Consider the following 19,659-nt stretch of genomic DNA (forward strand, 5'->3'; position numbering starts at 1 on the left):
CAAAACTATATCCTTCCTCCTTCCTTTTGGATACATTATTATTCCCAGCAAAATGAGAACAGCTCAAGAAAAGGGAATAAAAACATCCTTAGATTCTTATAGTCAAGGCAAGTTCCAGGAAGATGGGAGGTAAATGTTCTAATTCCTTTTGACAAAGAATACAATAGCAGGTGAGGGCCATGTTTTGTACAAATCACAAATTGGAGGGCTTTAAAAACACCTGCTACACTGAAACAAACAGATAAGAGATTAGAGATATACTAATAATGCTATGGGCTTGGTATGAGATAGGTGCCAGGGTGCTCAAAATGAACATGCTTCCTAGCAGAACATTAAAAATTTGGAGAAGTTTAATGCTAAAAGTATAGTTCCATACAGATGGATATTGGCTTCAGAATTAGAGAGCAAATACGAAAGAAATTCTGAGGATCTACACTTTGGACTGGTTGACCTAAAGGGGAAGCTGAAGAGCTGAACTAGTGGCTAGTTTTTAGGTCTAGCCTTTTTTGTGAACACCTATTCCCATTCACAAAATGTGAGCAAGATTTTCTCCTGAAGACACTGTGGGGATGAAATGCAGCAGCAAGCACATATCACTGGTGAATTTTTTTCATGAGAAGAATATCAGTTGGAGAGAAAGCATTCACTTACTATTTGTTCATCCATTCTAGTGGTCAGCTCATTACTATAAATAAAAACACTGATGGCAGAAAAATATGTCCCAGGCCCAGGGAAAGAAACTTAAAACAACCTTTTTTAAATGGCTGGTGTTGACATGTGAAGCCAATAATACATTGTCCTGTCTCATTTGACTTTATATTATTACAAATTTTATCACACGAAACAGATTTAAGACACAGGCCTAACTTCAATCACAGGAACATCTCTTAAGCATTTTATCAGCTCTGCAATATACCATGAGTATTTACAGTGTGGCACTGCTGGTTCCTGCAAATAACAAAAGGACATTAGGTTCTGAGATCCCTTTTGATGTAATTAGTAAGCTTCAAAAATTTCTTGGGAAGGTGATTCAGGAGAGTACCTGGGAAACTAACTTGGTAGGAATACTCATCTGGTTAAAGGTATCATCGTTTACAGTGTCCTAAGAGGTATAGTGCCAAGGTACCTCTTCAGAAGCTATTTATCCCTTGGGCATCTGATTCTGTACTGTGGATAGATTTTTTTTAGATTTATTATTGTCATCGAAGATGGCTCGGGAGTACCTTTCCTTTCCCTGTCCTGAGCTGACACCACTAGAAGCAGTACTTCATATGAGCCACTAATAAGAAGTGATGTCTTTGAAAGGGCTGTCTCAACTTATTGAAGAACTTCAATGTAAGCCTTTAAAGACACATCACAGTGCACTTTGGGGGGGAGGAGGGGGAGAAAAAGAAAACCCTACTCTTTATCCTCTTTTTTCTTACAAGCTTGTTTTTGCTCACTCATTTCTTTCATTTTGTGCCTCATCTCTCTTCTTTTGTTACATATCCATCTATGCATTTTTTTCTCTGTTAGTGTGTTCTTGTGGCTAAGAACATACAGAAGGCAGATGGGCCCTGGTTTCTGGGCATCCTGAATTCTTTTCTAGCCCAGGTAACACAGAAGTGTCTGATCTCACAGAATCTGAACACTTGAAGGAAAAAGTTAAAAATAACTTTCTCTATTTTTTACCTACCCATCTTCCCCTGCCAGTTTGTTTTTTAATGATTCTACCAGAGTTCAGATCATTGTATCCGAGAAGCAGAGGATAAGGTAAGAAGGTACAGAGCAATGGTATTCTCTGATAGTATAGGTCCCACCTATGGATAAAATATTTTCAAAGCCATCCACATTAGTCACTGTTGCCTAAAAGCAGTGTGTAGCATGGTTGGCTTGGACATTAGAGCAGGAATAAGGTGGAGTTCCCTATCTAGCCAGCTGCTAGCACTTACTAGTACCTTTTCCTGTTTCCAAAGCCCTGACTTGGGATGCTCCAATCCAAAGATCACTTTTCAATTGCACACAATATAGCTATCCTGCTGTTCAGAAGAACCTTTGGTAGGAGGATGTAGGCAGCTCCTTAGTGCCCTCAACCCAGTGCACAATGTTGCTAATGACTCCTGTGGTTTAGTGTAAGGCTAATAATCATGACTGTGTTATCACTGAAATACACAGAAATGAACAGATGTCTTAAATACCCCTAGCTTTTTAAACCTTAGAATTAAGATTTTTAAAGAAACTTTGTAGAAGTAATTCACTAAATATAGAATAGGGAAACAAGAGTTGATTCTTAATGTAGAACTGTCCTATCATCACAAATCAGTTAATTCTGCTCTATCCTCCAGAAAAAGGTTTTTATCCGAAAAGCACTGAATGTAAGGTTAGACTTCCTTTGACATCAACAGAAGGTCTTTAATCAGGTCTTTATTTAAATATCAGATAAATATCAGAGACAGAGTTTTGGGCCCCATGTTTGTAAAAATCTCCTATATATGCATCTGTCTTTACATCTTACAATGCCCGAGATTCTCCCTCTGTTTACAAGTGGGGAAACAGAAGCACAGCAAGATGAAATGTCTTGCCCATCATGTCTGGATCAGCTCTGTAGATCCTCTTCTCTTCTATTATGAAAAACATGAATTTTTCAACCTCAAACTATTTATTATTATTTCTCCTCTAAGAGAACACAACATTCTCAGCCAAGCTACTGGGACAACCAAATGAATTTCCTGTAGGTAAAGGACAAATGCATATAGATACTTCCAGAATCCTCTTGGGGAAATTATCTCCCCAGTATTACTGGGGCTTCATTTTTTTTTCTTTTAATTTTCTTTTCTATACTTTCTGTACAGTCCTCATTTATTTGGTGGCTGACAGCAACGTCTTCAGATAGATCTTCCTACAGCAGACACAGTGGCTGCAAGTGGACTGCTGAATGAGAAATATGCCCAGCACCTGCCATTTGAAAGAAAATGAGTGTATCATTTCAGCAACATACATTCCCAGGGACCTACTGCAGAAAGTACATCCTAAATCTGCTGTTGCCGTCGTTGCACAGATGGGTCAGCACCCTTCTCTATCCTGCCTTTGATATTTTTTTCCTTTATTAGACTAGTACTCCTGGCACACGAAGATCCTGAAACTTGCTGCCACTGAAATTGCTATTCCCAATCCAGATGGCAGTAGGAGAAATTGAACTGTGGATCCTTTGTATAGTAAGCCCTAGACAATAGCCTCTAGCATGCAGAGCCACACACCAATTGCTGGTGTATACTTGGTTGACGTTTCAGACCCAACTTTGTACCTTTTTAAACATTAATCAACAATTCAGACAAAGAATATACTGCTGAATCCAGACAGCAGCCAATACAGACCTCTAATACATTATGGATTCTCTGTCACCACATTTATTTATTGTTTGCAGTGTTCTATTAGAAAATCTCTGTGCACTTTTGCTTACAGCTAAAAATTAGTTGAAGAAAATATTTAGCTGTATTTAACAGAGCAAAGTTGCTCCATTTATTAAAATTCTTTACAAAATTTGAGTAATGAATTATTTTAAATAATATATCCTTATAGTGCTATTCTTGGTATTTACCACAATTTACCAAAATATTTAGCAAATACATTATTAAATGAAACAGAATTAAATGGCATTGGCAGTGTCAGAGTACAGTTTTTCCTTGGGAAAATATCCAGTGGATCATTCTATCATATTTAACAGTATAATAAAGGTTGAATATCAGCTTAGAGAGAAATGAATATACATTTGTCTTTACTTCCAGCATTCAGTGGCATTTTTCATAGTAGCATATAAACAAGTAACAATAAGAACCTCGCTGTTCTGTGCTTAGGCTTTACACAAATGCTTCAGCGGACCTTGGGTTTTGCACAGTGTGCAACCATGCTCTGCTATCAAATTAATGTTAAAATATGTATGTCCTGGCTTCTGATTTATAATATCGTTGACAAATAGTAAAAAGGACAGGCATGCCATAAAGTTTATGGATGGAGTGATGGCATGCACAATGATGTCTCATAAAGAATAAAGGGGGAAAAGTTATTTATTCTTGTGGATTCAAGAACTAAAATACAGATAGACTGGCTGCATGCACAGAATTTTTCATAAATATCCCACAGTGCACCCTGTTGTACAGCAGCCATACATTAATTAGAGCATTCAGCAGACACTGCAATGTGTTACACTCACCCAAGTGAATCTTCATTTTTCACATGCAGGGCCTTACTAATTAAAATCAGCTTTGCAATTAAATGTGGAAAATTGTGTTAAACTTTCAAGCGTGGTTTAGAAAAAACGTATTTATTTTTAGGGTATTTTATTTTGATGCAAATGAATTTTCCATCAAAGTGAGACCAGTAAAAGGGAGGTATGAGGATTTCTCTTTTTTTGTATTATAGATGCTCCTCTCAGTTGCAACTTGCAATGCTCCACTATCTCTCTGCCAGTACCTGGCCCTGTTCCAATGCTTTTAGTGAGTGCTATCTGTCAAGGCATGAATAATACAGCCCCTAGGCTGTCGGCAGAATCCAAATGAGGCATACATCAGGAAGCAAGCACTCGACTTTAGCTCCAGAACATGCTCCTGTGAAGACAGGCAATTATTCACCCACGGCTGCAGCCATGGCAATCAAACTGGTGGGTGAAAAGGTATATGAAATGAAAAAATTTGAATAAGAAATATGGCACAACAAGCCAGAGAAAATTCAATAATTTTCTAATAAGAGAGAGACATTTGTGTCTTTTAATTTTAAAGTTTGAGAGTCTGAATTATTTCACTCACTCTGTTCTAAAATATAGACTAAACCACAGTATATCATGCCAAGGCAAAACAAGGGTATGTGGGGCTTTTCCTAATCAAAAGAACAGTGCTAAACTGTAAGGTATTTATAAATTTAAATAATTTTTTTTTTAAATGACAAATCTCATGCTTTAAAATTAAAAGATGATCAAAACAGTTCTATCTGTATAATGCAATAGACAGGAAGGAAGAGAGACAGCCTAGTAAAGCAACTAAGGTTGATATCAAGTAACTTGATAGTAAATTAAAATGCAAAGTATTTTATAAGGCTAGTGACAATTCATACGTTTTGGATCCAAACATTATTTTATGACCCCTCCTCATTTTTGAGACTTCCTTTTGTGAGATGCTGTATCAGTGTTTAATGAAAAAATCCCTTATAAACGTAATACGTACTGAACAAAGGGCATGCAGAATTCCTTAGTAGACGAAATGCTTAAGTTTGTTTATTTCATCCAAATTCTTATTTTCAGCAATCAGTTTGAAATTCATGAAATAGTGAGAGCTCTATCAGTATTTCCATTTTAAATCTGAAGGATTTATCATTTGGCCTTAACAATTCATTCTTCACTGAAATTTGATGTATATTGTTTCAGACTAAGACTGTGTTTTGTTTTAATTTCTATACAATGGCTTTATCTGCTCTCAAATACATATATGCATTAAAAGAATCCTCATTAATATATAGAGAGCTGCACTACCAGCATAAGATTCTTTATAGGGCTTTTATTTGTTAAAATGTCTTTCAGTCTGAAGCATGTGGTATTTGGCAAGTGATTAATCCATTACAGAATCTAATTGCTTTTGTTATTTGAGAAAAAATTTAAACGACCATGTTATGAAGCTTTTAAAATAGGTCAGTGGATGCAATCAGTATTTTTTTAATAGAGTCTTGTTAGGATTTTTATGATGTGTCTAAATACCTATTTACATGACAAACCATAGCCATCTATTGGGTATATAATGTGAGTTTTTCTCTTTAAAAAAAAGCTAAATGCATAGCAACACAGTAGGGTGCAATACTTCCAAAGCAGATATTCACATTTACTTAGTAAATAACACAGGCCACAGTTTGCTCTCAGTTACTATTCAGTAACTATGGGATTTGCACCAGTATAACTTAGAACAGAAACTGAAGTGGCTTTTAAATTTATTTTCAGGTATATAGATTGTGAATCCTGTTGTCCTTAAAGTTAGTTAATGAAACTAGCAAAGTTCGTACTAATCACAATGAAAGAACACTCAAATCCATGTTTTTCTTCAGCTGCTTAGCTGACAGACGTTCTGCAAACACCTAGTGTGCTTTGAGTAACTACAGCATACCTAGATGGACTGTTCATAGCTAAAAGTATTCAAGGTTCTGGACCAAGTTTATTCTTCAAAATTAATTCACAGCTTTGAACGTATGAGAATACTGATCATTATTATGCTGCTATCCATGATGGATTTGAAAAGCTATCAAGTGAATAAAATAAGCAGTATCAGGAGCATGGTACAGGGGAAAGGATCTGGTTTGCATGCATAAGATTTGAGTTCATTTCTTGGCTCCACCACTGTCTGAATGTGCCAATGCCTAATTTTTTGTTTTTGTAATTTTTTTTAGATCTCTCTCACCCTTTGTCTCTCTTGATATTTTTTAAGGACCTAATGCCACAAAGATATATATTCATCTCTTTAACTGTGTGCACTGTGAGCAGGCCAGTTCAGTTTAGGTACTTGGAAACATGAACAGCAGGTACTGTAGTCTCATCAGTGTAAACTCTGACATCTAGGCACTGCCTCACACTATGCATCGTAGACAGCACTAGAGGGTCCTTGCTAGGCTGGTGTTTCTAGGTATTACTGAAATTTGAAAAATGGTATGAGTCTGCCCTGTAGAAGCTAGGCACACTGCCTAGCTTTGGGCACTTACCCTCAGTGCCTAAACTGGGATACTAACCCTTCTGAGCTTTCTAGCCAGTCACTGGTGAGAGAGGTGCTGCCTCCATGCTAATTTTAGCATTCCTAACATCCTACCGTAAATTGCTCTGCAGAGGAGCCTGTCCATCTTCACTGACTAGTTAGGATGCCCAGCTAGCAATTTAAGTTAAGCACCTAAATTAAGAGCTGAGAGCAAAGTACCCACTAAGTCATGTATCATTTAATTGCAAAGGAAGATTTGTCACATAGAAAAATTCAAAAAGTAGAACTGAGGCAATCACTGTTACACTAGTCCTAACTAGTACCAGCATTTTGATACACACCCAGGGAAACACCAATGACATATAAGGCCTGCTTGTTTCCCTAGTTTACCCCAGTACTGCAGGGTTATGACTTAGACTTATAGGCCTCAGCAGCAGCTCTTTCATAATTAAAAACACAATTTGGGTATAAAACATATGAAAAAACTCTTAACTTCTGCCTGATGTTTTGTCAGCAAAAGAACATTTCATTCCCCAAATACCTCTGAAAATTTGAAAAGATCTAATTTTTTCAGTTCACGTTTAATGTAGTATCCGAATATGGCATTCACTATCACATTGGTATTAAAAGAATAAAATTGTATTGACAAAAAAAGCCAGATTTTCCAAAGAATTCAACATGTTATAGAAAAAATAGAATAATTCTGGAGGGCTCTGACTACATCTAGTGGTAGCAAATACATTTCATTCATAGTAATGAGCTGGTCCAGTATTGTGAATGGAAAGGTCTTAACCTCATTAAACTGCTCTGAAGATCTAAATGGAATTGAGTTAGACATCAGTTTAGATATGCAATTCCCCGAACACATATAAATGTGTTCATATAACCTATATAAACCCATATAAAGCCATATAAAAAAATGAAAAATTCTTTCAAATCTTTCAAAAACTTAAAATTACTGATTAGACTAGGTAAAAAAAAAAAAAAAGCTCTGTTAGAAAGCAGACAGTATGTTGCAAACTCCAAAAAAGGAACTTCGTGCTTTTAGTCTTAATGAAAAGTCTATTAGTTAACTGTATTCCGATCAGTGGATTGACATACAGGGTGGCAAAAGAAAAACACAAAAAAAGATAAATTATTTAGCCAGTAGAAAAAGAATTTTTGATGTATCTCCAATTTTTATTCTTTGCGCATCCACCACAAAATTTCATTTAATTAACAGCTCTGAGATTCAGTCTGTTCATGTACTGACACACCAGAATCATGTGAAGAAAGCAAAATACAGAATTAACATCTCAAAACTGCATCTAATCTTTCCAAACTTACATCTATTCCTCCCCCCCCCCAAAAAGGTGATCTTAGTCACGCATAAACCACATGGTTCAAAGTTACAGCGATTCAGAAGAAAAGTTAGATTATTTTTAAGCTAAATAGTTTCCTTCTGTTTTGGTTTAAAAAATGTTGGTTTTGAAAACCACAGGTAAATCCCATGAAGTGCAAAGAAATGTACTTAGTTACAATCTCATAACTAGATAGGACATTATAATCATATCATTTAACTGTTGACTGCTCATGAAATTTCTGGAGGAAAAGAAGGATTTGGTGCCATTTATTTATTACTGATGAGGGTTGCATTTACATGAAAAAAATTGCACAAAAGAAAAATATGCTTTGAAATCAGAAGTCACAAGTGGTTTTAGGAATGATTTTGACTATTTCTGCTATATCAGTATATCAAATCATCCAAATCCTTCAAATAACCACAAAAACATGGCCACTTTTATAAGTAAAAGAGTATTAAGAAATCTGAATATAATTATTTTATGTTATATATTCTTTAAATATAATTCAAAAGATTTTCATTATCATACATATCACCTTTTTGATTTTAATTTGGAAAATATTTTCTTGACTTGTCTCTGATCGTTCACTGTTAAGCAAACAGGTGCATCCAGCACTGTGGAATGGACTGACATGTCACTATTTGATGTCTCTCCTGTTTCAAATAATACTTTAACCACAAAAGTATAATTTCAATTTAATTCATAAAAAACATATGTCCTCATTGCAAAACAGTTATCACATCTGGTTTGAAATATGTGTTCTTTAACCCACAAGTGCTTTAAAACCTGACAACAATACTCTGAAAAAGACAATAATGAAAAAAATCTTAACAGATTCAGGAAAATTTAACTCTGGTCAGAATAACCTCTCTATTCAGTAGAGATATGGCCAAAATGTCAATCAAGTTATCTCCTACAATGAGCTACTGTAGAAAGTATGTTATATAAAATGCACAGCACATGAGCAAAATTCATGTATTCTAGAGCTTAAATACTGTTAAATTTTCAAAATGTTGTAAAAGAAATCCATGGACAAATGATTCAGGAAATGAATGCTGTTTATACAGATATACCATACAATATTGAATATTTACACTGTAGACACAGAAATGCAAAGATTGAATTCTAAATTAATTTGAAGCACATGTATGAATATGTGTAACATAATGCTACCTTGAATATGATTAACAATAAACAGCTAAACACATTTTCTTATCAGAGACCTCTCCGTTTATCACGGTTTAGAAACCAAAGTAATGGTGTTTATAGCTATAATATAACATTATATTTGAATCCTGAAGTCTTAATATCACTGGCCTGTCTTAGGCTTTGACCTTCGAATCTAATCTGATCATCAAACTCACAGTGTTCAAAAGTTTATGTTTTCATCCAGTTATGAAATACATCAAATGATGTATTTCGTAATAGATAGATGGCACCAAAATGTCAGTAAGGCCAAATTTTAACTTGCAATACAGGAGCAACAGAACTGTATGCAAAAACCAAGGGAAGACTGAAAATGAGAACATGTGTGCTCAGCAACAATGTGTTTTAGATTTTGCAGATTTGCCTACATGATTAGGATGGATGGAATATGCTGTATGTTTGATAAGAATTTGGGGCCTGTCCTCATTTGTATTTTTTTAGTTTTTAATTTATATGATGCTTACACTTGATAGAAATTTTAAAGATTTTGAATAACACAATAAAGAGAAAGGAAAAACTTTGGTGGTAGAAAAAAAAGGGAAAGAAAAAAATGGTGGGAATCTGCAGAGCTTCTGGAATGTCCAATTTCTAATTTTTATCATTGTTTGGGTTAACAAGGTCATGTTAGCTAATTTGTTCACCAAGTTTTCACTAAATTATAAGAAATTATAGATATTACCTTCTGTGCCTTGCATATTTGCCACTAACATGACCACTGCCATCACAGCCAGGCGTGGGACAACTGCAAGAGAGAGAGAATTAATTATATAGGTGCTAGTGTGCTGCAGAAAGATTATACTAAAAGTAGGCACTAGGTATTAAAGAGATGGAGAGCAACAAAGACAGAAGGAGAGAAATTAAATAACTGCAGGGAAAAAAAAAGAGGGGATGCTTTTTATTAGCAAGTCTCGGGGGAATTAATTTCATCAGTGCAGCAGGGCATGAGCAAACCACCAATGAACTTGAAAGTGCATTATACCCATTAAAAGGCATGAATTTTCTAAATTGCTAATGGGGATACATTTTACACTCAGAGCACTAACCTGAACAGCTCTTGTATGGCTGGTTCCACGGGAACTGCAGAGAGATGGAAAATATATAAAAATTTATCATCTATTACAAGTACCCCTCTTCTACAGAAAATTACCAGAAAGGTTGTGTAAAAGCAAGGGTCAGAATGAATCGTGCAAAGAGATTCTGGAGGATGAAGGTCACCCTGAGAGGGGGCCTTGAGTGATTTACTGAAGCAAGAGACGTACCTCGAACACCTTTGGAGCGTGTGCGATGGCGCTTCTCGTCTGCATCCACCTCCATCTGGGAATAGATTAGCAGGCAGTCAATGTTCTTATCCTGCATGCACAGACTATCAATGCACAGACTGATACAGTCTCTCACAGAATTTATTGACACTATTTTAATTCCATTTTATCCTGTAAGGGAGAGTCCACCTTACAGGGGATTTTTTTGATCTTTATGTTTGTTTAAAAACAGAAAACATGGTAATTTCTGCTTTAATCAGTCAATTTGCATGCCCTGTTTTCATAGCGAATTTTGTGCGACTAAGCACTAGCTCTTCTTTTTCACAGGATTTTTCTGACAGAAAGCCCTGATTACTCCCATATATTTTCAAATAAAGTGCATAGATTTCTGCATGGTTTAAAACTAAAATCAAGGGGTCCCACATGATAGGTTTCTTTCTAACCGAATGCTTTGCAGTGGGAAAGAGGGGAAGAACTAATGACTGAAAAGGAGATAAAGAGTCATCATTAGAACTTCATAGATTCCATGTGACTCAATAAGGCATTAGGACCTTTCACTGTTTTTCAAATTTCAGGAGTGTGCTCTCTTGCTAACTATGGATAAATCTGCAGCATTCCTATCCAATGCAACTCCCTATAAAATAATAAATATACAGCAATCTTAAATCTTTACCAGACAGAGGCAGGGCCACTGATTAGACCTCAGAAGGTACCATAAGCACTGATCTATAACAGTTACCATAGGGCCACATGATCTTCCGTGTACTGCTGTTACCAGATTTTAAAGGTAAACTTTATAGGCTAGGTTCTGTTTATAATTTTGTACAACACAAGAGGATTGCACTGGAATTTGTGAGAGACTGTGTCAGGGAAAATGTACGCAGTATCTGTACCATCAGCTACTCTGGATGTGGAAGAATGGGAGGGCAAGATGGATCTGCAGCAGTTCGTACACAGAAATGATATTGCAAAGGTCAGGAAGCACAGACATCAACCATGGGGCTCTAGTTCCCCCAGAAAAAATCAATCACTGATTTATAGCTATATTCTTGGATTGATATCTGGTACAGATGCCACATACCTTATACTAAAACACAGGCACAGATTTGGGTGACTTGCAGTAACCCTTTAAACACCTAGATTTCTTCGGTCAACACCTTAACATAAACACTACATTTTAACTTAACAAGGAAGAAAACTAGGGATTCTTTTATGTAGCTTCCTCAATTCACTGTATCAGGAAGAAAGAGTCTGCATAACAAAAGTTGTGGGCAAAGGGGATTTGGTGGAAAGAAAGGGCCACTCTATCAAGGCTCTGTGTTACTATTATAGGTCTGCTTCTCAGTATTCATCATCTGGTTCCCGGCAGCATGATTTAATCCACACTGTAAAGATGACCTTCTTTTAAAATAAACAGGTATCACGAAAGCTAATGCATCACCAGCCTCTATTAAGGGGCTTCAGTGCAATCTTCTGACATGGACCTCTGCATCACTTTGAGTGGGTTTCATTTTGAAATTAAGACACCTACATTTAGTTGGGCGTACGTGTGTTAGGAGCATAAGCTCCCATCATAGTCAACAGAGATCAATGCTACTATCTGAGATGCCTTAAGATATCCCATCAAGCCCCCAATTGCCAGTCCAGAAGGGTAGAGAAGGGTATAGGTTAGTCCTCTGCCAACCCTGCGGAGATGTTTCAGATACCCCATGGCATCCAAAATGTCTCTAGCTACCCACACAATCCACATCCTGAAGCAGGTCAAAGAAGTGAAATAAATTTAAAATTTGGATAAAATTAGTCAGTTACCTAAGCATGGGCATATACAGCATTATCTTAGATGTTGTTGCGTGTCCTACGTAGCCTACAGCTGCTGCTCCAGAAAGGCACAGATCTGCAGTGAGCTGTGACCTAGAAAACTTGTTGTATACGGCAACATATGTCTTGCATGCTCTAGGATACTTCAAATGATGCTACATGCCTATGTTTAGGCTACTGAATCTTGCTTTGAGTTTATTTATATGTTCACTCACAGATCTTCAAGACTTTGTCTGTCATATCAAATTTTCAGCCATCATCACTCCATGAAATGTTTGATGCTGAGAGCAGGCAATTTCCTGAAATTCTGCATGACACCCACATCAGTTCTGTGAGGGGCAGACACTTGCTGGCCTACCATAGCAGTCCCCAAATGTGTTCCTGGCATTCTCATGGCCATGGAACAGAATTCTGCTCCCAAGGCCTATCAGTAATCTCAAGGAAACACTTTCTTCCTCAGAATTTTCACAAACAGAAAGAGGAAATGTGGGCCTTAATGACTCACAAGGGGTTCATCTCAGTAGTCCTACTTTAGTCATGACATTTATAGTATAGTTCTGCAGAATATCAAGTCACCTTTACAAAGGAGAATATGTGGACATGGAGAACAGTCTGGCTAGAATTAGTTTTAGCCTGGCATCTAAGACGGGATAGCTAAAATATGAGAAAATAAAGAACAAGGCATCGGGATAAGAAGAGAGGAAATTTTTAAGCTGCCTACAAGAGAAGCTCTAGAAATAAAAATGGAAAACTAAAGTTCTTAATTCTAAAAAAAAAAAAGTCTTGGTGAATTAAACCTGATAAGTTACCATTAAAAATGATCAAATTATTGGATATGCCTTACTTAGGGAGGATGGGCAGAGAGAGGTAGAGCTATGAGTTTGTATCACGGCTTTGTATCACCATTTTGTGCCTTAGCATTATTGCCAATCTAGAGAACCAAGACCCTGAATACTTACAGATCAGTGTTCTTACTAATAAATCACAAGATAAAGTACCAGAAAAGGTCTGTTATACCAGAAGGAATGTTACAGACAACCAAATAGGACAGAAAACAGGTTGAGTAGTTTCTTTAGCATTTATTTGCAAAAAATAAAAAAAAAAAACTGAGCTGCATTGAAGAATTCTTATGGGGTGGTGAATTAATGCTATAACTGCAGAAGTATCCTTGATTTTTCTAAAAATTATAGCTGATAACTTTCTAATATAAAAGAATACTTTAACCAGCTGAGGGAAATTCTATACTAAACCTCATTTTCCTGCATAAAAATGAAAAAAAGCCCTGTGTGGTCACCTGGGTGACAATTAAGACTTAATTCTATTTGCTGTGTACAGAATCTGATTCCGAGAAATAATATGCACATACACACAAACACAAAGGGCCTTAAAAGGATAAGTATATTAAAGCTGGAAGTAATGATGAACAGAACTGAATAGAAGGAAATCTTTTAACATAAAAAGACGATCATGATTAGGAGCAGTTTAAAAATGCTTTATTAAATACCAAGAAAAACATTTGTATAATCACATCATAAAAATTCTCTAGTAAAAAAATAAAAAGAGAAAAGCAAAAAAACCTCACAACAATCCAAAGCTAAAAAATGCAACTTACAGTTCATGAAGAAAAACAAATAATTCATATGCACACACATACATAGAGTAGACATAAACTGTTGATAAGGAGAACTAAAAATATTAATGAAAAATGAATGTTGAAGAGGAATAATGATAATAATAAGAAATTACTTAAATAAATTTGGAAGAAAAGACATCGCTTTTGTATTTGGAGACAATTAAGAGTATTAATAACCACCAAGAAATAAAAAACAATAATAAAAAGTAACTCTTCATCATTTTAAGACCAGCTGTTCAAGACTACTGTTCCCCATGAAAATTAACATGGTCTGACGCAGAACATTACTGTTGATATGCAATGATTTTGGAACACTTCAGAAATGCTTGAGAACTGAAAAAACTTTCGGAAAAATTGTAACTGTTTAAATCAATCTTTACTAAGTGCTGAGAGGATGGCGTGGCTAACTGAGTTAATCCTCCTGACATTGACGCCAGTAAAATCATAGAAAGGCTGATATGGGATATAAGACGATGGCATAATTAGCACCCAGTCAACACTTTATCATGAAAAACCTATAGTGAAAAGTACTTGAAACAGCTCTTTGATGATATTTTAAAGTTTGTTGATAAAGGTAACTACATTACAACATCATATACTTAAACACCTTTTACACATTGTATCTTATCTTAGTTAATGTTCTGACAGTAAAATAAGCATTTTATAAAATAAGCACACTTATAATTGTTAATAAATTTTTTCCAGAAATAATTGTCAATAGCAAAAGATACTTTGCATAGAAATTATTTTCTTTACAAAAATAATTATAAAATATAAAAAGCTACTTAATGAGAACCTAATGTAATCCCACAGGAATATGTTCTGGTCCTATAATATAGAATATCTTCACCAGCACTCTGGAAGATTATATGCTACTGAAATACGCAGATAACACAAAAATTAGTGGAGTGATAAATAATGTTGGAGCCAGGCCAATTACAGAAACTGGCCTGAGTCGTGTGGCAGATTTGACTCATCTGAAGAAGATGCCATTTTCAAGGTCCTGTATCTAGGAACAAAGAATGCGGGCCATGCTTAAAACACTGAAGATCATACTCTGTAAGGCAGTAACAGTGAAGAGGATCTAGACAGCCAGATGAGCATGAGCAATTACTGCACCGCCATAGCTAAAGGGTAGAATGTGATCCATAGCTGCACAACCTTTAAGGACATATTCATTTTCCAAAGGAACATAGATACGGTCAGTAACTTCTGAAAATAGAGAGTAAGTTTTCAGCAGGACCATATCTATTTTTTCATTAGCTTGCCTGATAACCTGCTGGAGACTTCAGGCTTTTACAGTATACAGATTTCAGGCTGAGTCTCATCATAGGACTTAGCTGAGACCAAGCTTCCAGAAGTTCCTGCAATCAAAAATGCAGGGGCTATCTACCATATGGGCTTCCTCAGGGCTGGCTATTCTGAGGGCTCCCAAGTTTCAGGTTCCTTTTGAGGGAAAATGGAGCTTTTTTTGCTCCCTAGCAAGAAGATAGTTCAGCTTTTTCCTCCCTAGCAGGGGGGTATTCCTGAAAATTACCACTCTTGTTAAAATTTCAGGGTATCCAAATTTCCTGATAAAAGCCAGGAGCCTAGGAGATCCAGTCTGAAGTTTCAAAACTTCTAGTCCAGCAATGCTTGATTCGGGTTTCCCTTTAGCCCTAATGCACCAGAAGTCTTGGAAAGCATGAATGAGCTAAGAACCTTAGACCTGGACTTCCAAAACTCTTCCTTCCCCTATTTGTAAAAGGAAACACTACTATTACATCAAAATGATTTAGAAATTATGAATCCCTTACATGTATATAGTTTATTCCACAAATAACATACTTTACTTTGCATTCAAACAGACGTTCCAAATATGAACTGTTTCTCACTGAAATCCTATCCCTAGTTCAGAGAATTAACCTCAAAAAGCAAATTTCAATACTGAGGGGAGTCAGGAAGGAATTAAAGAAGCAAGATATTGTCTAAAAATTATAATATGCAAAACAAAACTTGCAATACAGACTATTCAAGAGAAAATTAAGAATATTGACTTGATCATGGACTACAAATGTGCGCAAGACAGTGTTTTCAAAAAAGGGGGGAAAAAAGATGTTCCATCTAGGAGGAAAGGGTAAAAACTGTGATTTGAAGGTTAGAAGATGAAGCTAGAAAATGTGAACACAGAATAAAGCTTCTCTAGAAACGCCATGGATTTCCCAAATCCATAAATCAGACCCAGACTTCTCAAAATTCAAAAACTGGATTCTCAAACATTCTGAAAAACTGCCCACTGTTTAATCAGGAGGAGTATTTGCTGCCTATACTACCCATAAGGTCAGACTAGATGGCCACCTTAAAAGCCTATGATGATTACTAATAAATATTAGAGTTACTGCATATTTGCTCTTGCCAACCAAGTATGTTACTAAAATTATTCAAAATCTTGCTTTTCCTTAGTCCATAATACTAGACCTACTTATAATGTGATAAGAAGTAAACTGTTCATGAGAAAAAAGTTCTGATTTTCTGAAAATGTAATGATTTGGTTATATAACAAAGTTTGCAGTTTAAAGTTTATAGCCTTGTGACTGTAAAGTTATTCAGTAAAGGCAGGTTCTTAGCCAGTCATGTTGCAAGATTCACCATCAAATTTGTACAAGTAAGATGATTGCTGTACTATTGTTATAGCCAAGGTTAAGTCAGCATTTATTTTTATAACTTCAAAAATGTTCTTTCTTCTGGGTGGAAATTAACATTACAGGATTTAAAGAATTTTTTAAGTCCAATATCTCAAAAAGCAAAACAAAATGTGTCAAATGTATTTCCCAGAGTTAAAATACTTCTGTATTCTCATAATAAAAGAAATATAACCTAGAAAATGATAAACAGATTATGTAAACAGTGTATCCCATAATATATTAGTGCTTTGACCAGTCTAATGAAAAAATTGTAAACAGACCTTCTACTGCATTTCACACAAAATATAACAGGTAATTCAAATTCTAACATACCTGTTTCACCATGTCTGTATATTCCGAAAGCATTTTATTTTTTTAATGAATAGGTGTGTCAAGTAGGTAGTCCATACTGCCTACAATGGCTCCTGATAATCTGAGAAATTTTTAAGAAACTGGCTATATTTTTCAAAAACCTTTTTGGACCTGTTCTGTCAATGGGAGTTTTTACCAATGACTTCAGTGGGTCTCCAAATTTCTCTATGTTTTATTATATATTTTTTCCTATATGAAAGTCAAAAACTATTCTCTTTCAGCATACTGACCTCCACTTTCAAGTAATAAGAGGCAAACAAATCATAATTGCAAAAATCATGATATAAAGTAAATAAGAAAATAACATCCTACATTTAAGCTGAAGGTACGGGAAACAATTTTTAAAAATGTATCTATGCATTTACTTTTCAGGAGCTATTCTACTGTTAATTCTCACGAAGTGCTATGTTAATCTGAACCCATACAACATGACCCAGAAGACAGCAAAGGCAATTCTAAAGTTTAAGAAAGGAGATTGATCATATATTAATACAAGTTAACTGAAAATCTGGAAAACATGAATTTAAATTAATTTGGGGCAACTAAAACTGTCAATGCTCAGCATGTGATCTCAACTCTACCAGGGCATTTCAAATAACTATGGAGTTATGGAATTATTCCAGAGGTACATTAGGATAACACTGTATGTGGCCGTACATTGCTCCTGAACCTAGAACAGCCCAGGATTTAGTTACTGTATTTTTCATTTTTAATAATTCTAAATTGTAAACTATGTGACCAAAACATGCCCAGGGATGTAGTTTAATCTGGAAATAATGCCATTAGGCAGAAAGGGAAAATGGGGTGAAGATTCTGGGGTATTAAAATGTGCAGATCAAGTTAATTTAAACCTGATCTCCATGTATACGTACATAACCTTGACTTTCCATATGACACCAGAGCTTACTTCTAAAGACTTGTTCCCTGGAGTCAATTTAGAACTTCCTACTCAATCTATAGACTCTTGAGTTGGACCTAGTGATGCAACTTTTATGCCAATATGCTCCAACAGATCTTCATGTCCCGTAAGTGTCAGTAAGGGAGATGATAACAAAAAGCCCTTAACTTATGCCTTAGTAATCACAGTCTTGTAAATTAATTGCCTTCTATGATAAAACAACTGGATTTGTGGACAAAGGGAGAGAGTGGATGTCATATACCTCAACTTTAACAAGGCTTTCAACACAATATTCTTGTATCCAGTTATGACTACATGTGCATTGTCAGTTCTTTAAAATTAGTTCTTAATATATCAATTCTCTTAATTAAAAAAGGCATATTCTGCTCTTACCAGAGCAGAATAACATTTAAGATCTTGGCTTTGGCAGAAATCCTACATGATTCTCCCCAAAATATTTAATACACTTATTTCTGATGATAAGATCTGCAAGAAAAAAAGAGAGAAAGAATGGCAAGATAGAAAGCCAACAACACATACAGGTGGCTCACACTGACTCTAAGAAGCTACTGGATTGCTCAAGAAAAAAGGTCAGGAAGACAGGAAAGCAACTTCCCTGCCCCTTCAAACCCATTCCTCCACAAATCCAGGTGCCTCCTTGGCATAGACAACTGAAATATTTTATAGCACCTTTTTCAGTAAAATGGCAAAAATTATAAAAGAATTATCATATTTGAATCTTTCCCTCAGGAAAATATACAATCAGACCCTATTACAGCAGAGTTACAGAGGGAAATCTGCAAAGATGAAAGTTAGAAGTTGAGGGTACATATTGCAAAGAGACAGAATAGGCATGTGAGCAAGTTAATGACTGTAGCATATAAATTACTCCATTGTCCTCTTCTACTCATGATGGACACACAAAATTTTTATTACTGTCAAGGAGAATCCTTCTTGCAGAACAATAGTGGAATATATCCTTAGGACTTGTTCTCTAATTTTGAGTACAAGTCATTTTCCCACTATCATGCACAGAAGGAATCCCATACTTCCGTTTTCAGATGAACAGTGCAGGCTGCAGCCAAATCTATAAATGCATGCCAGAATAAGCAGAGTTTTTGTTAAACTCACAAGTTTGCCATATATTCTTTTTGTGAGGAAATACATTTGGGACTCATTGAATCTTTCTGGAGGGAATGCAAGAAACACTTTCAAGTATTTCTCATTGGCTTCATATCATTTAGAGCAGAAAAGACTCACAAGTGCACACTATTCATTTCATCATTCATTCTCTTACTACTTTTTTATGTTCTTAGACATGAGGGATGAGAAAAGTAGTGTGTAAGGAGAGGTAAGGAGATATAGCCCTGGATCTATAGCATTTTTCTCTAGGGAAAGATATCTATTTCTCAACTTGTGGTTCAAATCCTTGAAGTGCAGGTTCCCTAAAGGTGCTTTGGATGTGCTCAGCCGGTGGGCCTCAAGACATGAGCTGCAGCAGAGCTAGAACTTCCCTCTGGAAGAGGAAATCCAGGAAATGTCTACACAGTTGAGCAACTGACCTTTCATGCAAATCCCCATTGTTTCTTAATCCACTAAAATATTTTGTTTTGTCTTCAAAAAACTCATAAGCACACACAAATATTAGCTGCCAGATCCTAGTACCTAAAAGTCTAATTTTAAATCTCTTGACCTATGTCCTGGCCTGTGCCTTTTCATGCAGCTGTGAAGAAGGGCTAGTTCAGCTGTGAAGCTGAAGTGCTGGC

General features: G+C 35.8%; 1 protein-coding gene across 1 annotated transcript in view; it reads right to left on the reverse strand.

Annotated features, from left to right (window-relative positions):
• MYT1L (myelin transcription factor 1 like) overlaps window positions 1-10,564 on the reverse strand; it is a 130,808-nt gene extending 120,244 nt beyond the window's left edge. The window contains exons 1-3 of the mRNA XM_067294830.1: window positions 10,510-10,564; window positions 10,294-10,327; window positions 9,930-9,992 (exon numbers count right to left, since the gene is read on the reverse strand). Coding sequence (XP_067150931.1) covers window positions 9,930-9,992; window positions 10,294-10,327; window positions 10,510-10,564 — 152 coding nt within the window. The remainder of the gene's footprint in view (window positions 1-9,929; window positions 9,993-10,293; window positions 10,328-10,509) is intronic.
• Window positions 10,565-19,659: the final 9,095 nt, after the last annotated feature.

The sequence above is a fragment of the Apteryx mantelli genome, chromosome 3, assembly GCF_036417845.1.
Source record: "Apteryx mantelli isolate bAptMan1 chromosome 3, bAptMan1.hap1, whole genome shotgun sequence".
Classification (NCBI taxonomy): domain Eukaryota; kingdom Metazoa; phylum Chordata; class Aves; order Apterygiformes; family Apterygidae; genus Apteryx; species Apteryx mantelli.